We start from the raw sequence: 14,884 nt of genomic DNA on the forward strand, positions 1-14,884 counted from the left end.
TGGCAGTGCATGCACGTTCTGGCCCATTCACTGACCTGCTTGCGGAGTCCGTGCCAAACGAACCTGCTGGAGACCATCCGGACAGTTGTCTTGATGGAGGGGTGCGCCAAGTTATGAATGGAGTCGAAAACACGTCGTCGCCAAGGTGCCGGGACGACGGGACGGGGTTGGCCGGTGGCGACATCACAGAGTAGGGTCCTCTCACCTGGGCCTACGGGGAGGTCCTGGAGCTGCAAACCGGAGACTGTGGTCCTGTAACTCGGGATCTCCTCATCTGCCTGCTGCGCCTCTGCCAGCACCTCAAAGTCTACCCCTTGGGAAAGGGCATGAATGTTAGGACGAGAGAGCGCGTCCGCCACGACATTGTCCTTACCCGAGACGTGCCGGACGTCCGTCGTGTATTCAGAGATGTAGGATAGATGGCGCTGCTGGCAGGACGACCAGGGATCGGACATCTTCGTGAACGTAAAGGTAAGCGGCTTGTAGTCCGTGAACGCGGTGAAGGGCCTACCTTCTAAGAAGTACCTGAAATGCCGGATTGCCAGGTATAGTGCCAACAGTTCCCAGTCGAAAGCACTGTATTTGAGCTCGGGTGGCCACAGGTGTTTGCTGAAAAACGCCAGGGGTTGCCAGCGCCCCTCGATGAGTTGTTCCAGCACCCCACCGACTGCCGTATTAGATGCATCCACTGTGAGGGCGGTAGGGACGTCCATTCTGGGGTGCACTAGCATCGCGGCGTTCGCCAAGGCATCCTTCGTTTGAATGAAAGCAGCGGTGGACTCCTCGTCCCAGGCAATGTCCTTGCCCGGACCCGACAGCAGGGCGAACAGGGGGCACATGATTCGGGCAGCTGAAGGAAGGAAGTGGTGGTAGAAATTGACCATACCTACGAACTCCTGAAGGCCTTTGATCGTGGTGGGTCGGGGGAAATGGCAGACCGCATCTACCTTAGTGGGCAGAGGGGTTGCCCCGTCTTTAGTAATCCTGTGGCCCAGGAAGTCAATGGTGTCGAGCCCGAACTGGCATTTGGCCGGGTTGATTGTTAGACCGTATTCACTCAGTCGGGCGTAGAGTTGACAGAGGTGGGACAGATGCTCCTGACGACTGCTGCTGGCTATGAGGATGTCGTCCAAATAGATGAATGCGAAGTCCAGGTCGCGTCCCACCATATCCATTAACCGCTGGAACGTCTCTGTGGCATTCTTCAGGCCGAACGGCATGCAGAGGAACTCGAAAAGGCCGAACGGGGTGATGAGAGCCGTTTTGGGGACGTCGTCCGGATGCATCGGGATTTGATGGTATCCGCGGATGAGATCTACCTTGGAGAAGATCCGTGCGCCGTGCAGGTTTGCTGCAAAGTCCTGAATGTGCGGCACAGGGTAGTGGTCCGGTGTGGTAGCCTCGTTCAGCCTGCGGTAAGTCGCCGCACGGTCTCCAGCCCCCCGTCGCTTTGGGCACCATGTGCAGGGGGGAGGCCCATGGGCTGTCGGACCGCCGGATGATCCCCAAATCCTCCATCCTCTTGAACTCCTCCTTCGCCAGTCGGAGCTTGTCCGGGGGAAGCCGCCGAGCACGGGCGTGGAGGGGTGGTCCCTGGGTCGGGATGTGGTGCTGTACGCCGTGTCGGGGCATGGCTGCCGTGAACTGCGGTGCCAGAACCGATGGGAAATCCGCCAGGACTCTGGTGAAGTCGTTGTCGGACAGCGTGATGGAGTCGAGGTGTGGGGCTGGCAACTGGGCTTCTCCCAGGGAGAACGTTTGAAAGGTCTCAGCGTGGACCAGCCTCTGCCTCGGCAGGTTGACCAGCAGCCTGTGAGCCCGCAAAAAATCCGCTCCCAGAAGCGGTTGGGCTACGGCGGCCAATGTGAAGTCCCACATGAACTGGCTGGAGCCGAACTGTAGCTGCACCGTACGAGTGCCGTAGGTCCTTACCGTGCTGCCGTTCACGGCCCTCAGGGGGGGACCCGGTGCCCTGTTGCGGGTGTCGTAACTCGTCGGAGGTAAGACGCTGATCTCGGCTCCGGTGTCGACCAAAAAACGGCGTCCCGACCTCTTGTCCCACACATACAGGAGGCTATCCCGATGGCCAGCCGCTACAGCCATCAGCGGCGGCTGGCCCTGGCGTTTCCCGGGAACTGGCAGGGCGGGCGACAGCGGTGGGCTTCTGCGCCCCACCGCTGGTGGTAGAAACACCATTGTTCGTTGGGCTCCCCACCCCTGCCTCTGGGGTTAGCGGGCTCTGCGGCCGGGCCTGGACTGGTTTGCTGCTGGGAGCGTGGCCTGGTGATCTGTGCGATGGACGCCCCACTCACCTTCTTGGCGTTCCACAGCAAGTCCGCCCGGGCTGCCACCTTCCGGGGGTCGCTGAAATCCGCGTCAGACAGCAGCAGGCGTATGTCCTCGGGCAGCTGCTCCAGGAATGCCTGCTCAAACATGAGGCAGGGTGTGTGTCCACCGGCCAGAGACAACATCTCATTCATTAAAGCCGATGGAGATCTGTCTCCCAAGCCATCCAGGTGCAGTAAACGGGCAGCCCGCTCGCGCTGTGAGAGTACGAAAGTCCTTAGGAGCAGGGCTTTGAATTCCGTGTACTTGCCGTCCGCTGGGGGAGACTGTACGAACTCCGCAACCTGGGCCGCTGTGTCCTGGTCGAGGGAGCTCACCACGTAGTAGTAACGTGTGTCCTCTGAGGTTATCTGCCGAACGTGGAATTGGGCTTCTGCTTGCTGGAACCAGAGGTGAGGTCGCAGCGTCCAGAAGCTTGGCAGTTTCAACGAAACCACATGAACAGATGCGGCGTCGGTCATCTCCGGTCCAAAAATCGTTTGGACCGTCAGGGTCACCAATTGTAGCGGTGTGCTACACGCAGCGCTAAAATAACGATACGGAGTCGGTAAACTGCAATTAAAGAAGATTTTATTCGAAATTCACAGCCTTGCTTTAAAGCCTCCCTCATCCCGCCCTCCCCGGGCGCGGATGCTGTAAGGGACACGTACTCACAAACCCCCGCAGGCTTTTCCCTTTGTTGGTGAAGCAGACCTGGCCTTTGTGCCGGCGCGCTGGCTATTTGTGAGCCGGTTCGAGTGCGCTAGGAAGTGGGTCGCCACACTACAATCATTTGAAACACCTTGATTGCACCATTAACTAATTATGTGACCAGTGATGATTTTGGTGTGTCATATTGAAGGGGATGAATACTTATACAATCAATTATTTTGTAATTAATTTAGATCACTTTGTAGAGATTTGTTTTCACTTTGACATGAAAGAGTCTTTTTCTGTTCATCAGTGTCAAAAAAGCCAAATTAAATCCACTGTGATTCAATGTTGTAAAACAATAAAACGTGAAAACTTCCGGGGGAGGGTGTGTGAATACTTTTTATAGGCACTGTATATGAAACAATAGATTTTTAAAAAGTCACCTTTACGTAGATTGTTACTTACATTCGAATAGAATTCCTCAGTTGCAGGAAAAAGGGTTCTTTATCAAATATAGGAATATCAGTATAATTTGGTATTATAATCATTGTTAACATATCAGACCTTTGATGTTCTAAATGGACAAAACCTTATTCCAAGACTCTGATCCACATTGTTGTTTGCTCTGTTGAATGATTGCAACGTTTTACATCATCTTCCTAAGCCTTATAGATAGCCCAAAATGTCTGTAAATTATATTATTTTTAAAAATTTTCCAAAAATAAACATCCTTTCTTCCTACCATTTCACATAATACACTCTGTGGACAGTAAGAAGGAAATTGTAATTGCTTGTAGCTGTCTACTTTGAGGTCAGAAAAGTCTGTCTATAATTTTAAGTCTGTTTTTCATTAGTAACAAAGTGGAGTGCTTTGAAGTGTGGTATGTAGAGAAAAATAAAACATGTAACAGATTTGAGTCTTAATGCAGCTATAAATATTAAACACATCTTTTTTTCTTAATCTTACAGGACAAGAAGCTGATTAAAGCTCTCTTTGATGTTCTGGCACATCCACAAAATTACTTCAAGTACACAGCACAGGAGTCCAATGAGATGCTACCAAGATCTTTTATCAAACTGCTCCGTTCCAAAGTTTCCAGCTTCTTAAGACCCTACAAATAGTTGTCAGACCAAAGGCAATAAAATGACCAACTGAATTTTATTTTTACAGCTTTGTAACCATAATATTTCACTATGCTGACTTTTTTGTGGCTTTCTTCAAAAGGATCCCAGATCATACTTCACTGTACATTATTTATAGCTCTCAGTCCATCATAACGAAGACTGTTCATTCCTTATATTTATGTGTACGCTAGTATATATGACTGCTGGGAGCATATACAAAACCTGCTCCATATGCAAGCATACTTTATGCACTAGGACTTTCTGTCGGCATTGTGTGTTTTTTTATCCTGTATAAGAAAGAAAGTGCAATGATTTCTTTTATCCTGTTGGATGTTTGAATGGAAGTTTTTTTCTACAGAAAAATGGCAATATTTATATCTGCAAGGAAGCCTTTCTCGTCTCCACTGCAGTTTAACAACATCACCCACAAATCACACCATAATGAAAAGTGGCAGGATTGCAATGTTGCGCATATATAACTTTGGAATTTATTTGCACTTGAGAATTATATTTGACCATGTACAAAAGTTTGGTTTTTGTATTTTCATTGTTTTGATTGAATTGAAATTTTCACTTTTTGTTTTTTCAATTTTTTTAGTGCTAGTTTGTCCCAATTTTTCATAATGCTGAAGTTTGTATCATTCAACTATTTGGTAAATGAAAGGGACTTAAAAATTTCTAATAATTTCAAGTATAGTTCTGATGATGCAAACACTAGCTCTTTTGGCTCTGCCATGGGTCCATGGACTATATATTATCATTTTAGTGCAATTTTTATACTTTTCAAATATATTAAATATATTTCATGTTTCTAGACAGTTTATTTGTTTACCTCGACATCTATGCTGAGGTACATCAGGGTATTGGGGACACCACAATTTCAAGATCCTGAAATAAAACATGTATCATGTATTAAAAATAGTGCATATAATGCATCCTTAGTAAATGTGTAAATGTTTAATTTTTGAAATTTTGCATTTAATGTGTAAGACGGAAAGCCGCGCTGTACATTAGTCAATCAATAGAAGCTCTAATGGGAAGGAGCAATGGTGATCCAACATAACGTTAGTACTTTAGCTGGCACTGTTTACAAAATAACCAGAAACCATGAGTGAAGACATATGGTGAGCAAAGAACAGTCTAGGACACAAGATATTTGAAATGCATTGTCCTTAACGTTATGGCGAGGAGGTGGGAAAGGCTTTTAAGTGCTCAACTAGTACTCTTTTCAAAATCTGGCTATTTGCTCATCAATAGTAACAGTTTGAATTTTTGGCAACCTGGCAGTTTCCTGATGCACAAAGCAGCCCTCAGTCTCACTAAAGTGCAGGTCATGGAGGGGTCAGAGGACAACACACCTAGACCAGATGGGGCAAAAATGCAGGCAAGACCCAAACATTGTATTTTGGTCCTACCGATGTCTGAAGGACTATATACATCAATATTTTGTATGCCAACAATTCTGACGCTGCAATTGGAGCCATTCTTGAGCATGCTGAACTTCTGACCTGCCACAACAATGTCTGTCTCCTGTAACTTGATCTAGATAACTGATGAAAAGCCCCTGGTGCTTTTAGGAAGTTGGCAAGCTGCCTTGTTTCGAGTTTTAATAGAAGTGGAAATAACTCTGTACCTAGGTCATGGGCCATCTGTATTTTCTAGCTTAGTGAAGAAGGAAATGATTGGATTTTTTTGTCCCTAATCCATTGAGGATTTTGTTTCAAAGTTGTTGCCAGATCAGATTTTTCAATGAATAAAGTTTTATACCTGAGTACTGGTTTTGGATTTAGTAAACTAGCATTTTGTTAACATAAGAGTAAATTAGATAAAATATTTAGATTTGTTAATTTAATATCAAACTCAGCCAATCAAGCATACATCAATACATAATCCATTATGAATGGAGCTTTATATTAAACATGCAAGATGCCTTCCAAAATATACATAGTATTCTTTGAATACACTTCAAATGGTAACTAAAATATTAATCATAAACCTAAGTTGCAGAACAATAGACTGAACTTCTGAGCATTGCTAAATACTTAATAAAATTTGCTTCTTTTTACATAAAAAAAAGACCTGCAATATTATATGAATATTTGGAGCATAAGTATCAAATTCTTAATGCTATTTAAGGTGATAACTTATTTATAAGATACCAAGATCAACAGTTGCAAATTCTTCTCTTTACTGCTGCATAATATTCATATTGTCTACACTTCTCTTCAATTACAGAACTCAAGATATAAACTATAGAGTTCTGTATAAATTGTGATTTGAGAGCAACATCATGTTGTAATGTCAAGCATAATGGTAACTGAATTGAGCTAAGACCAAAAGTAGCCGTAGGACAAAGAAAATAAAGTTTATTTTGACTGGACTGGAACCTACAGACGCCTAAAGTTTAAGAGCTTTGTATCTCAACATACTGAACCCACTGGTCATTGTGTTCAATATTTCATTCTGTTGTAGAGATTACATTTGGCTTCTGTCTGGACACAGGTATAAATAATGCTGTACCACCATAAATCAGATAAGGATTGGAACTGTTAGTGAAGTTCTTTTATTAACATAATTGTAATTTTAGAATACACTAAACCGAAGTTTAATGTAAAAAGGTGTGAATTCATCTCCTGCTTCAAATCTAAAATGAACTTTACATACTGCAGAGTTTAAAAAATCAATGTTAATACAGCCCTTCAGCTGCAAATTTTAAATGACTACAGCAAACTAAGTTAGTGGCATCTCATCTTTGCTTTTATATGTCCTTGCAAAATGGATGCATGCTGATGCAAAGAATTTTGGTAACAACACTGTTGACATTTATCTGTGATTGCAGCAGCTTTTGTGCCTAGATGTACCCACTGCAGGCACCGGCATGCAGAAGGCTACTGACAAAATTTAGAACAAATAGTGCGATTTTTGGAATGTCTGAGAAGATCTGGAATGTAAATCAGGAATAATAAGTATGAATTGAAAAATGGGAGTGACTTTTCTCCACTATGTTGTACAATATGAGAACATTAGTAAGCCATTTGACTGCTGGAAATTGCTCTGCCATTCAATAAGATTGTGGCTGATCCAACTTTCCTCATTTACTTTCTTGCCTTATCCCCATAATTCTTGATTAACTTAATAGCTAGAAGTCAATCTTTTTCAGCTTTGCATTCAAGGATTCAGCCTCTCTGGCTATCTGGAGCAAGCATCACCAAAGAAGTGCTTCTTTCTCATCTCAGCCTTAAATGAAAACCCCCTTATTCTGAGACGATGCACTCAGGTTCTAGACTCTCCTAACATTTATGCTATCCAGCTTCTATAAATCTGGATGGCTTCTCATTCTAAATTCCAATGAGTATGGACCCAACCTGTTCAAGCTTTCCTTGTAAAAACAGTCGCTCCATTACAAATGTGTCCTGAAATCAACAAAACCCAAACATGAGTACTCAAGCCCTCATCTCACACCACACTCTTCACCTTCCTCCTCTTCCAGTCCCCACTAATTCCTATACTGTTTATTTCTGACTTTACAGAAGGCAATGTTTTTTTTTAAAAATTCTGCCTAATTTCTGCTTCCCATCTCTAAATCATGCAGCTTCATTCTATCCTGGCAGAAACTTAACTTTTAAAAAAATGGTTTTTGATTTAAATGCAACTGGGGTAAATTTTTAAAACTGCTTTAATAACAAATGAGAAAGAGAAATACAAATATTATATGTGAATCAGCTCAATTCCAGTGGGTCAAAAGCACATATTGCTAAGCAGGAAATGGCTATTTCTCATTGTGATCAGTACTTCCAATCCAGCATGTCCAATGTTGCAGTTCACACAGTGTTAGTGGCAAAAGTTATATATATCTAAAGGCCAATCTTGCTTTTACCACAATTAGTAAGTGCTCTAACATTAGCTCAAGCAGATTGCCTAATTCAATTATGTGCTATAGATTCACTTGACAGGAAATTTTAAATTATCATCTGTATAAACATGCAAATTATTTAAGTGAGTCGATACTGAGGAGACTGGACTCACAAGCAGAGCATTGCTGAGTTCAACTGCATTGCTATAACACCTAACAACATTGTGCACTTGTTATCTGGTCACCAAGGGTTTTTTTTCTGATGGTCCAGAAAAGTAAGGCATGAGAGGTCAAGAGAATTTTTGTTTACAAGGAAATTTCTTGGCACATTGGCTAAACAGAATTTGTCTTCACAAGAGCTGATGCTGAAACCTCTACTACTGGATAAGAGGATGTGTTTTGCCTTTTACTCTATGTGGAGTGGTACTTCTTCATGAGAACCCAAGCTACATTTTGTAATACCGTGAATAGTTTTAATTCATTTAATTCCCTGTGTACAAAAGTCACAACATGTTTTAGAACTGTGGTTGCTTTTTATATTGATTCAATAAAAATGATGTTCAAAGGAATAGGAAATATGAATGCATTTAATGAGCATATATATATTGTTTTTAAAAATTGCAATAAAGCACCAAACACATGAGATGTTTTTTTTTACTGCAGTTAGCTTTCTGGAGTTAATTTTACATCCACTTTAAAATGGCATTTGTAGGAAATGTGTACAGTTTTTCAGCATAGGGCTTAGCTCCTCCAATAAGACAAGACAGTGTCAGGAAAGATGGTCATGAAAATGTGAGGATTCGAGCTTACTTAATTTCTTAAGAGTACGTGTTTTATATCACAATTATATATCCTTCCAGATACAAATTGTGTCAACATTATCACTTTAACAATTCCAGCACCTCTGATTTTTTAAATACAGTTAAAGATTCAAAGTAGATTTACTAGCGAAGTATGAATTCAGAATACAACTCTGAGATTCACCCTCCTGCAGGCAGGCACAAACCAAAGTAACACCATGTTCAAGAAAACATCAAACACACAACACAAGGAAAAAGAACAAATGGCGCAAATGGCATAAAGCCAGCAAGCAACGCATAGAATATCAAACCAAACCGGGAGACCAGTAGTATTCAGTTTAGTCCAGTTCAGTTCAGCCCTGGCCTGCTAGAATACTGCAGTCCACAGAGCCATCCTTTGCCGAAGTGCCCCAGTACACACTGATTGCCCCGATCAAACTGCTCAAAAACAGCAAAAGAAAAGAGGGTCCAGAAACACATGCAACTTCAGGCGTGTACAACATAATTTAGTCTAAAATGACAAATCCAATTAAACTTTGGGTAACATTTTATTATATTACTCACCTGAAATAGTGGTCCCAGATAAAATACAATTTGATTAGAAACATCCCGGTAAATTGAATAAATGATGCTGAAACGTACTGTATACAGCTTGACAAAAGGGAAACATTGTTGCCTACTCTGTGTTCCTTTATCAGATTCAATGTTGAATTTTGTAATGTTTTCAATGAAAGTTTTTAATGTGTTCTGTTATCTTGAAATGTGCTAAGTTACAAAAAGTTTATCTTTTTGTTTCACATTGCCCAATTAAAAATACCAATATTCCACTCACAACAAATAAGTATTGTGGTGAAAAGTTTTGCTATAGACAAACATGAATATGAGCAGTATACTTGTTTGGATCTACTCTTATATACATTGCCTATAAAAAGTTTTCACCCCCTCCCCCCGGAAGTTTTCATGTTTTATTGTTTTGCAACGTTGAATCACTTTCTTGACACTGATCAACTGAAAAGACTCTTTAATGTCAAATTGAAAACAAATTTCTACATATTGGTCTAAATTTATTACAATTATTAAACACAATATAACTGATTGCATAATTACTCACTCCCCTCGTCAGTATTTGTTAGATGCACCTTTGGCAGCAATTACAGCCTTGAGTCTGTGTGGATAGGTCTCCATCACCTTTGCTCATCCGGAAACTGCAATTTTTCTCCCTTTCTTTATGAAACTGGTCAGATTGCATGGGAATCATGAATGAACAGCCCCTTTCAAGTACAGCTACAAATTCTCAATTGGATTGACGTCTGGATTCTGACTTGGCCACTCCAGGACATTAGTTTTGTTGTTTTTAAACCATTCCTGTGTAGCTTTGGCTTCATGCTTGGGGTCACTGTCTTGCTGGAAAACAAATCTCCCAAGTTGCAGTTCTCTTGCTGATTGCATCAGGTTATCTTCCAGTGTTTCCCTGTATTTGCTGCATTAATTTTACTCTCTACCTTCAAAAGCCTTCCAGGGCCTGCTGTGCAGCCACCACCATGCTTCACTGTAGGGATGATGTGTATCCTGGCATTTAGTCTGACAGACAAAAAGCTCAACTTTGATTTCATCATTTCATAGAACCTTCTTCCAGCTGACTTCAGAGTCTCCCACACTTACTTCTGGCAAACTCTAGCTGAGATTTCATGAGATTTTTTTTTTCAGCAGTAGTTTCTCTTTGCCACTCTCCCATAAAGCTGTGACTGGTGAAGCACCCGGGCAACAGTTATTGTATGCTCAGTCTCTCCCCTCTCAGCCACTGAAGCTTGTAACTCCTCCTGAGTTGTCATCGGTCTCTTGGCCTCCCTCACCAGTCCCCTTGCATAATCACCCAGTTTTTGAGGATGCCTGCTTTAGGCAGATTTACATCTGTGCCATATTCTTTCCATTTCTTAATGATTGACTTAACTGTATTCAAAGGGATATTCAGTGACTTGAAATTTTTCTTGTATCCAGCTGCTTTTCAATAACCTTTTTGTGGAGTTGCTTGGTGTATCCTTTTGTCTTCATGGTGTATTTTTTGCCAGGATATTGTCTCACCAGCAGATGGGCCTTCCAGATACAGGTGTATTTTTACTACAATCAGTTGCAACACCTTGACTGCACACAGTGATCTCCATTTATCTAATTATGTGACTTGTAAAACCAATCGGCTGTACCAGTGATGATTTGGAGTGTCATATTAAAGGGAGTGAATACATATGCAATCAATTATTTTGTGCTTTTGTACGGTAATTAACTTAGATCGCTTTGTAGAGAAACGAAAGAGTTTTTCTGTCGATCAGTGTTAAAAAATTAAATTCAATGTCGTAAAACAATAAAACGTGCAAACTTCCGGTGGGGGGGTGAATACTTATTATAGGCACTGTATTTTGTATTAACATTTCTAATCAATGTATTGACTTATAATTTCTCAGACCTCCACCATATGGTAAAAATCTAAGGGACACATCAGTATTTATAAATATTCTATTGTCAGTGCACACCTTCATCCCAGGGAGGGCAATTACTTAAGGATTTTAATCAAAATACTCATTTGTGTACCCATTTTCCATTCGTATATTTTTTCATCCACATTAAAATCATAAATTTCATTGATACCTAAAAGAATGTAATGCCTATGGCTCAAGAATGAACAGTAAATATTCAAAGTACTGGTTATGATTGGGACATGAAACAGAAAACTAATTTCTTTGTGGTGTTGCTGCAAGACATGACCTCCCTGATGAAAGCTCTGAAATTTGTTTCAGGAATAGGGAACAAAGAAAAAATTGTCAGCTTGTCTCAGTAATAGAACTTAAACATCAGAGAAGTAATGAATCCAAGTCGGCATCAGGTCATAATCTTACCCAATATTTAAATATAGTGAAAAGGGAATACCATCTTTGGCTGAAATATTAAATGGAGGCCCTACAATTTAACTATTCATTAATTTCATTAATCTCCACGTCTGATCTGCAAGGAGCAGCTATTGCATTCATTTTTGACTCCCATTTTGGGAAATATTGCAGATAGAAAAACACAGCTGCATGAGTGCAAATCTTTTGTTGAAAATTTGGGAGTGAAAAACAAAAGATTGATGTTGCAAAGGCTGTTTAAGCAGTTCAATCAAATTGTTCCTTGGTTTTAAAACACGTATATTATTGACAATGCGAATCTGCCATGGTCGCTGAAAGGAAAATTTTGAAGTACAGTCTGACTTCCATTATTTGATCAGGTTAAATAAAACCTTCTTAATCATCCTCATCATATGATTCAGGAATTCAGATTATTCCTTAATAAAAAGGAAGGAATGAATCTTTGGAACACGGGGAGACTAAAATGGGACTATTGCTTGGCGGTCAGCTCAGACCCAGCGGGTTGAAGGACCTATTTCATTTGACATATTAGAATTAAAGGGTGTTCACGCGGACCGTGGAATTAAAGACGACTATTTGAGAAGCTGGCAGAGCTGTAGCCTCACAGCCCCAGTGACCCAGATTCAATCCTGACCTCTGGTGCTGTCATTGTGGAGTTTGCACATTATCCCTATGAGCACATGGTTCAAGTTTATTGTCATCTGACTGTTCAAATATAGAACCAAACAAAACAACATTCCTCCAAACCACAGCACATATATCACATACAGCAAATAAAACATTACCAAAATAAATTAATAAAATATAATTCAAAATGCATGTGAAGCGTGCAACACAGGTAAACAATAAATAGTAAACAGTTCACTCCTAGTGGCAAGGGCTCAGTAGCAGCAGGATATTCATTAGCTCACAACCTACAGGAAGAACTGTTACCTTATGTAAGGTATAAAAACAATCAGCATTTTAGACTTGCTCACCCGGTGTTGGATATTCATCAGTGAGGATCTTTGCAAACACTTCAATGAATTTCTCTGCTGCTTCGTGATCAGTAGACACTTTATTCAGAGTCAAGTTCAAGATTATTATTCTTGAATATATACACACACACACACACGAAAGAGCGTACCTCCAGACGATGGAGCACCCTGCATAACGTGTAACACTCACAGCGCATAAACCAAAATACTACCATAAGTTCAGAAAATCAAGATGCATGCAGCACAGGTAAACAGTACAGTATACAGCACACTGACCTAGTAACAAGGCCTTGATGACAGCAGGGTAAATTCATTACCCTCACAGCCTGAGGGAAGAAGCTGGTACGCAGTTTGCTAGTCCTAGTCCTGATGCTTCTGTGCCTCCTTCCTGATGGTAGTGGGTCAAAGAGATTGTGGAATGGGTGTTAGGGATCCTCAACAATACATCAGACCCTTCACATATAAAGCTCCTGGTGTTATGATCGCAGCCCCCTCCTTCTTGAGAATCGCAAGATCGCTATTAATTAGGGTCTTGGACCCAGGAAATGAGAGAGAATCCTCAAGGTTTTGGAATGTGTCCTGGCCCCTCAGCAAGACAAAGCCATGGATTTGGCCATTGTTTCTTGGAGACACCTTTGTGGATTGGGGACAGGGCTACGTGCAAGCCCTCAGGGCAACGTGGGCTGGGTGACGGGGAGAGATTGCATCATCCCAACCTGATTGACATCTGAGACCCCGTGAGTCCAGATAAAAAAGGGGCTGTAGAGACGGCCCCTCAGACGCACCAGAAGAGACGCTAGTGATCCCGTAATAGCTGGCAGCCATTTGAAGGAAGCCACATGCGTTTGGTTCCCCGTGCCTGGGAGCCGGTGGCAGGTATCACAGAAACGATTTTCTTGAACTAATGACGGGGAACCAACTCCCCTGACACATCGGATCGGCCTCATCAAAAGACCCGGGCAAGTTTCTTTTCTCACAAATCTCTCTCTCTCCAACAAGTGAAAACCCAGCGGTCCCCAAAACCCAGAAGCTTGCAGGAACTGAGTGACTTTCATATTTCCAAAGGACAATATATTACCCCTAGACAAACGATAGAGCTACTTCTTATTGATGATTATTACTATACCCGTGCTTTAGATTGAGTATTGACGACGTATATTATCTGAACGTTTGTATTAACCTTATTTTTGTGCCCCTTTATAAATAAAAACTTTTAAAAATAGTACCATCAGACTTCAACAGACCTCTCTATCTTTGCTGGTAAGTGACCCAGTTACGGGGTACGTAACACTGGTAAATGTCACAAATAGTGGGGTGGAGATCCCAGTGTTCCTCTTGGCAGATTCTACTATTCTTTGTAGGGACTTGTAGCGACAAGAGGGTTGGTAGGCCATTCCATCTGAAACTATATAAAAATTCTAGGGTTCCTAAGTGTGACATTTGTTCTTAATGAAGACAAACAGCATAGGTAAGAATGCTAGCACATATTTATTTACTGGATACTTCAGTCATGGCTTGACTTGAGCGCATGCAACGAGCTCACCAACGCCACTTCCGGTCCTGGCTGAACGGCCCGCACTGCACACGGGGAACTGAAGTTCTTTATTATATACATACATAACAAACATCTTTCCCATTTAAAGAAAAACAAAACACAATACTATGTCCTCATAAACCTGTAAGGAACAATAATGCTTTCCAACAAAGATATTTACAGTAATTTCAATTGTAATGAGCAAATACAGTCCCTTATTCACTCAACAACTCACAATCAGTCTCTGAGGTGGTTTGATTATCCTTTTTTGTCAGCTCTGTCTCCACAGATGTATTGCTTTCACTTGCTTTGCTAATATTAGTGTCTTTCTGAGAACTCTGAACAGCAAGTTCATTTGTCACATTTGCTGGCCCTTTTGGTGCCATAGGTATGGGTTGGAGCTTGTGGTTGTAGATCCATACTGTTCCTTCTCAAAATTTCCTTGCTCCACCTGGATCTGGTACGAGTATGGAGCAACTTCCTCTTGCGCATATCCTTGCATGGACCGTGTGCCAGAAAGGCTTCAGGACTGGTAGGCTTTTTGCAGTCTTGTTGTGATGCTGTTTCTGTTTTTCTTTCCTTTTCACTTCAGCCAGTTTGACCTTGTGTGCTCCTTTAGGTGTCTATAGGTTTTTGTGCACTGGAAGGTTAGTGTGTATGCTTCAACCCACCAGCATTTGGGCTGATGAAAGGCTATTCTGCAGTGGCACACTTCT

At 41.8% G+C, this 14,884-nt stretch overlaps 1 protein-coding gene across 1 annotated transcript in view; it reads left to right on the forward strand.

Moving 5' to 3' along the window:
- The window catches only part of LOC140717107 (signal peptide, CUB and EGF-like domain-containing protein 3), a 384,562-nt gene extending 376,036 nt beyond the window's left edge, over positions 1-8,526 (forward strand). Inside the window, 1 exon segment of the mRNA XM_073030336.1 lies at positions 3,949-8,526. Coding sequence (XP_072886437.1) covers positions 3,949-4,101 — 153 coding nt within the window. The 3' untranslated portion in view covers positions 4,102-8,526.
- The last annotated feature ends 6,358 nt before the right edge of the window (positions 8,527-14,884 follow it).

This window comes from Hemitrygon akajei, chromosome 27 (assembly GCF_048418815.1).
Source record: "Hemitrygon akajei chromosome 27, sHemAka1.3, whole genome shotgun sequence".
In the NCBI taxonomy this organism is placed as follows: domain Eukaryota; kingdom Metazoa; phylum Chordata; class Chondrichthyes; order Myliobatiformes; family Dasyatidae; genus Hemitrygon; species Hemitrygon akajei.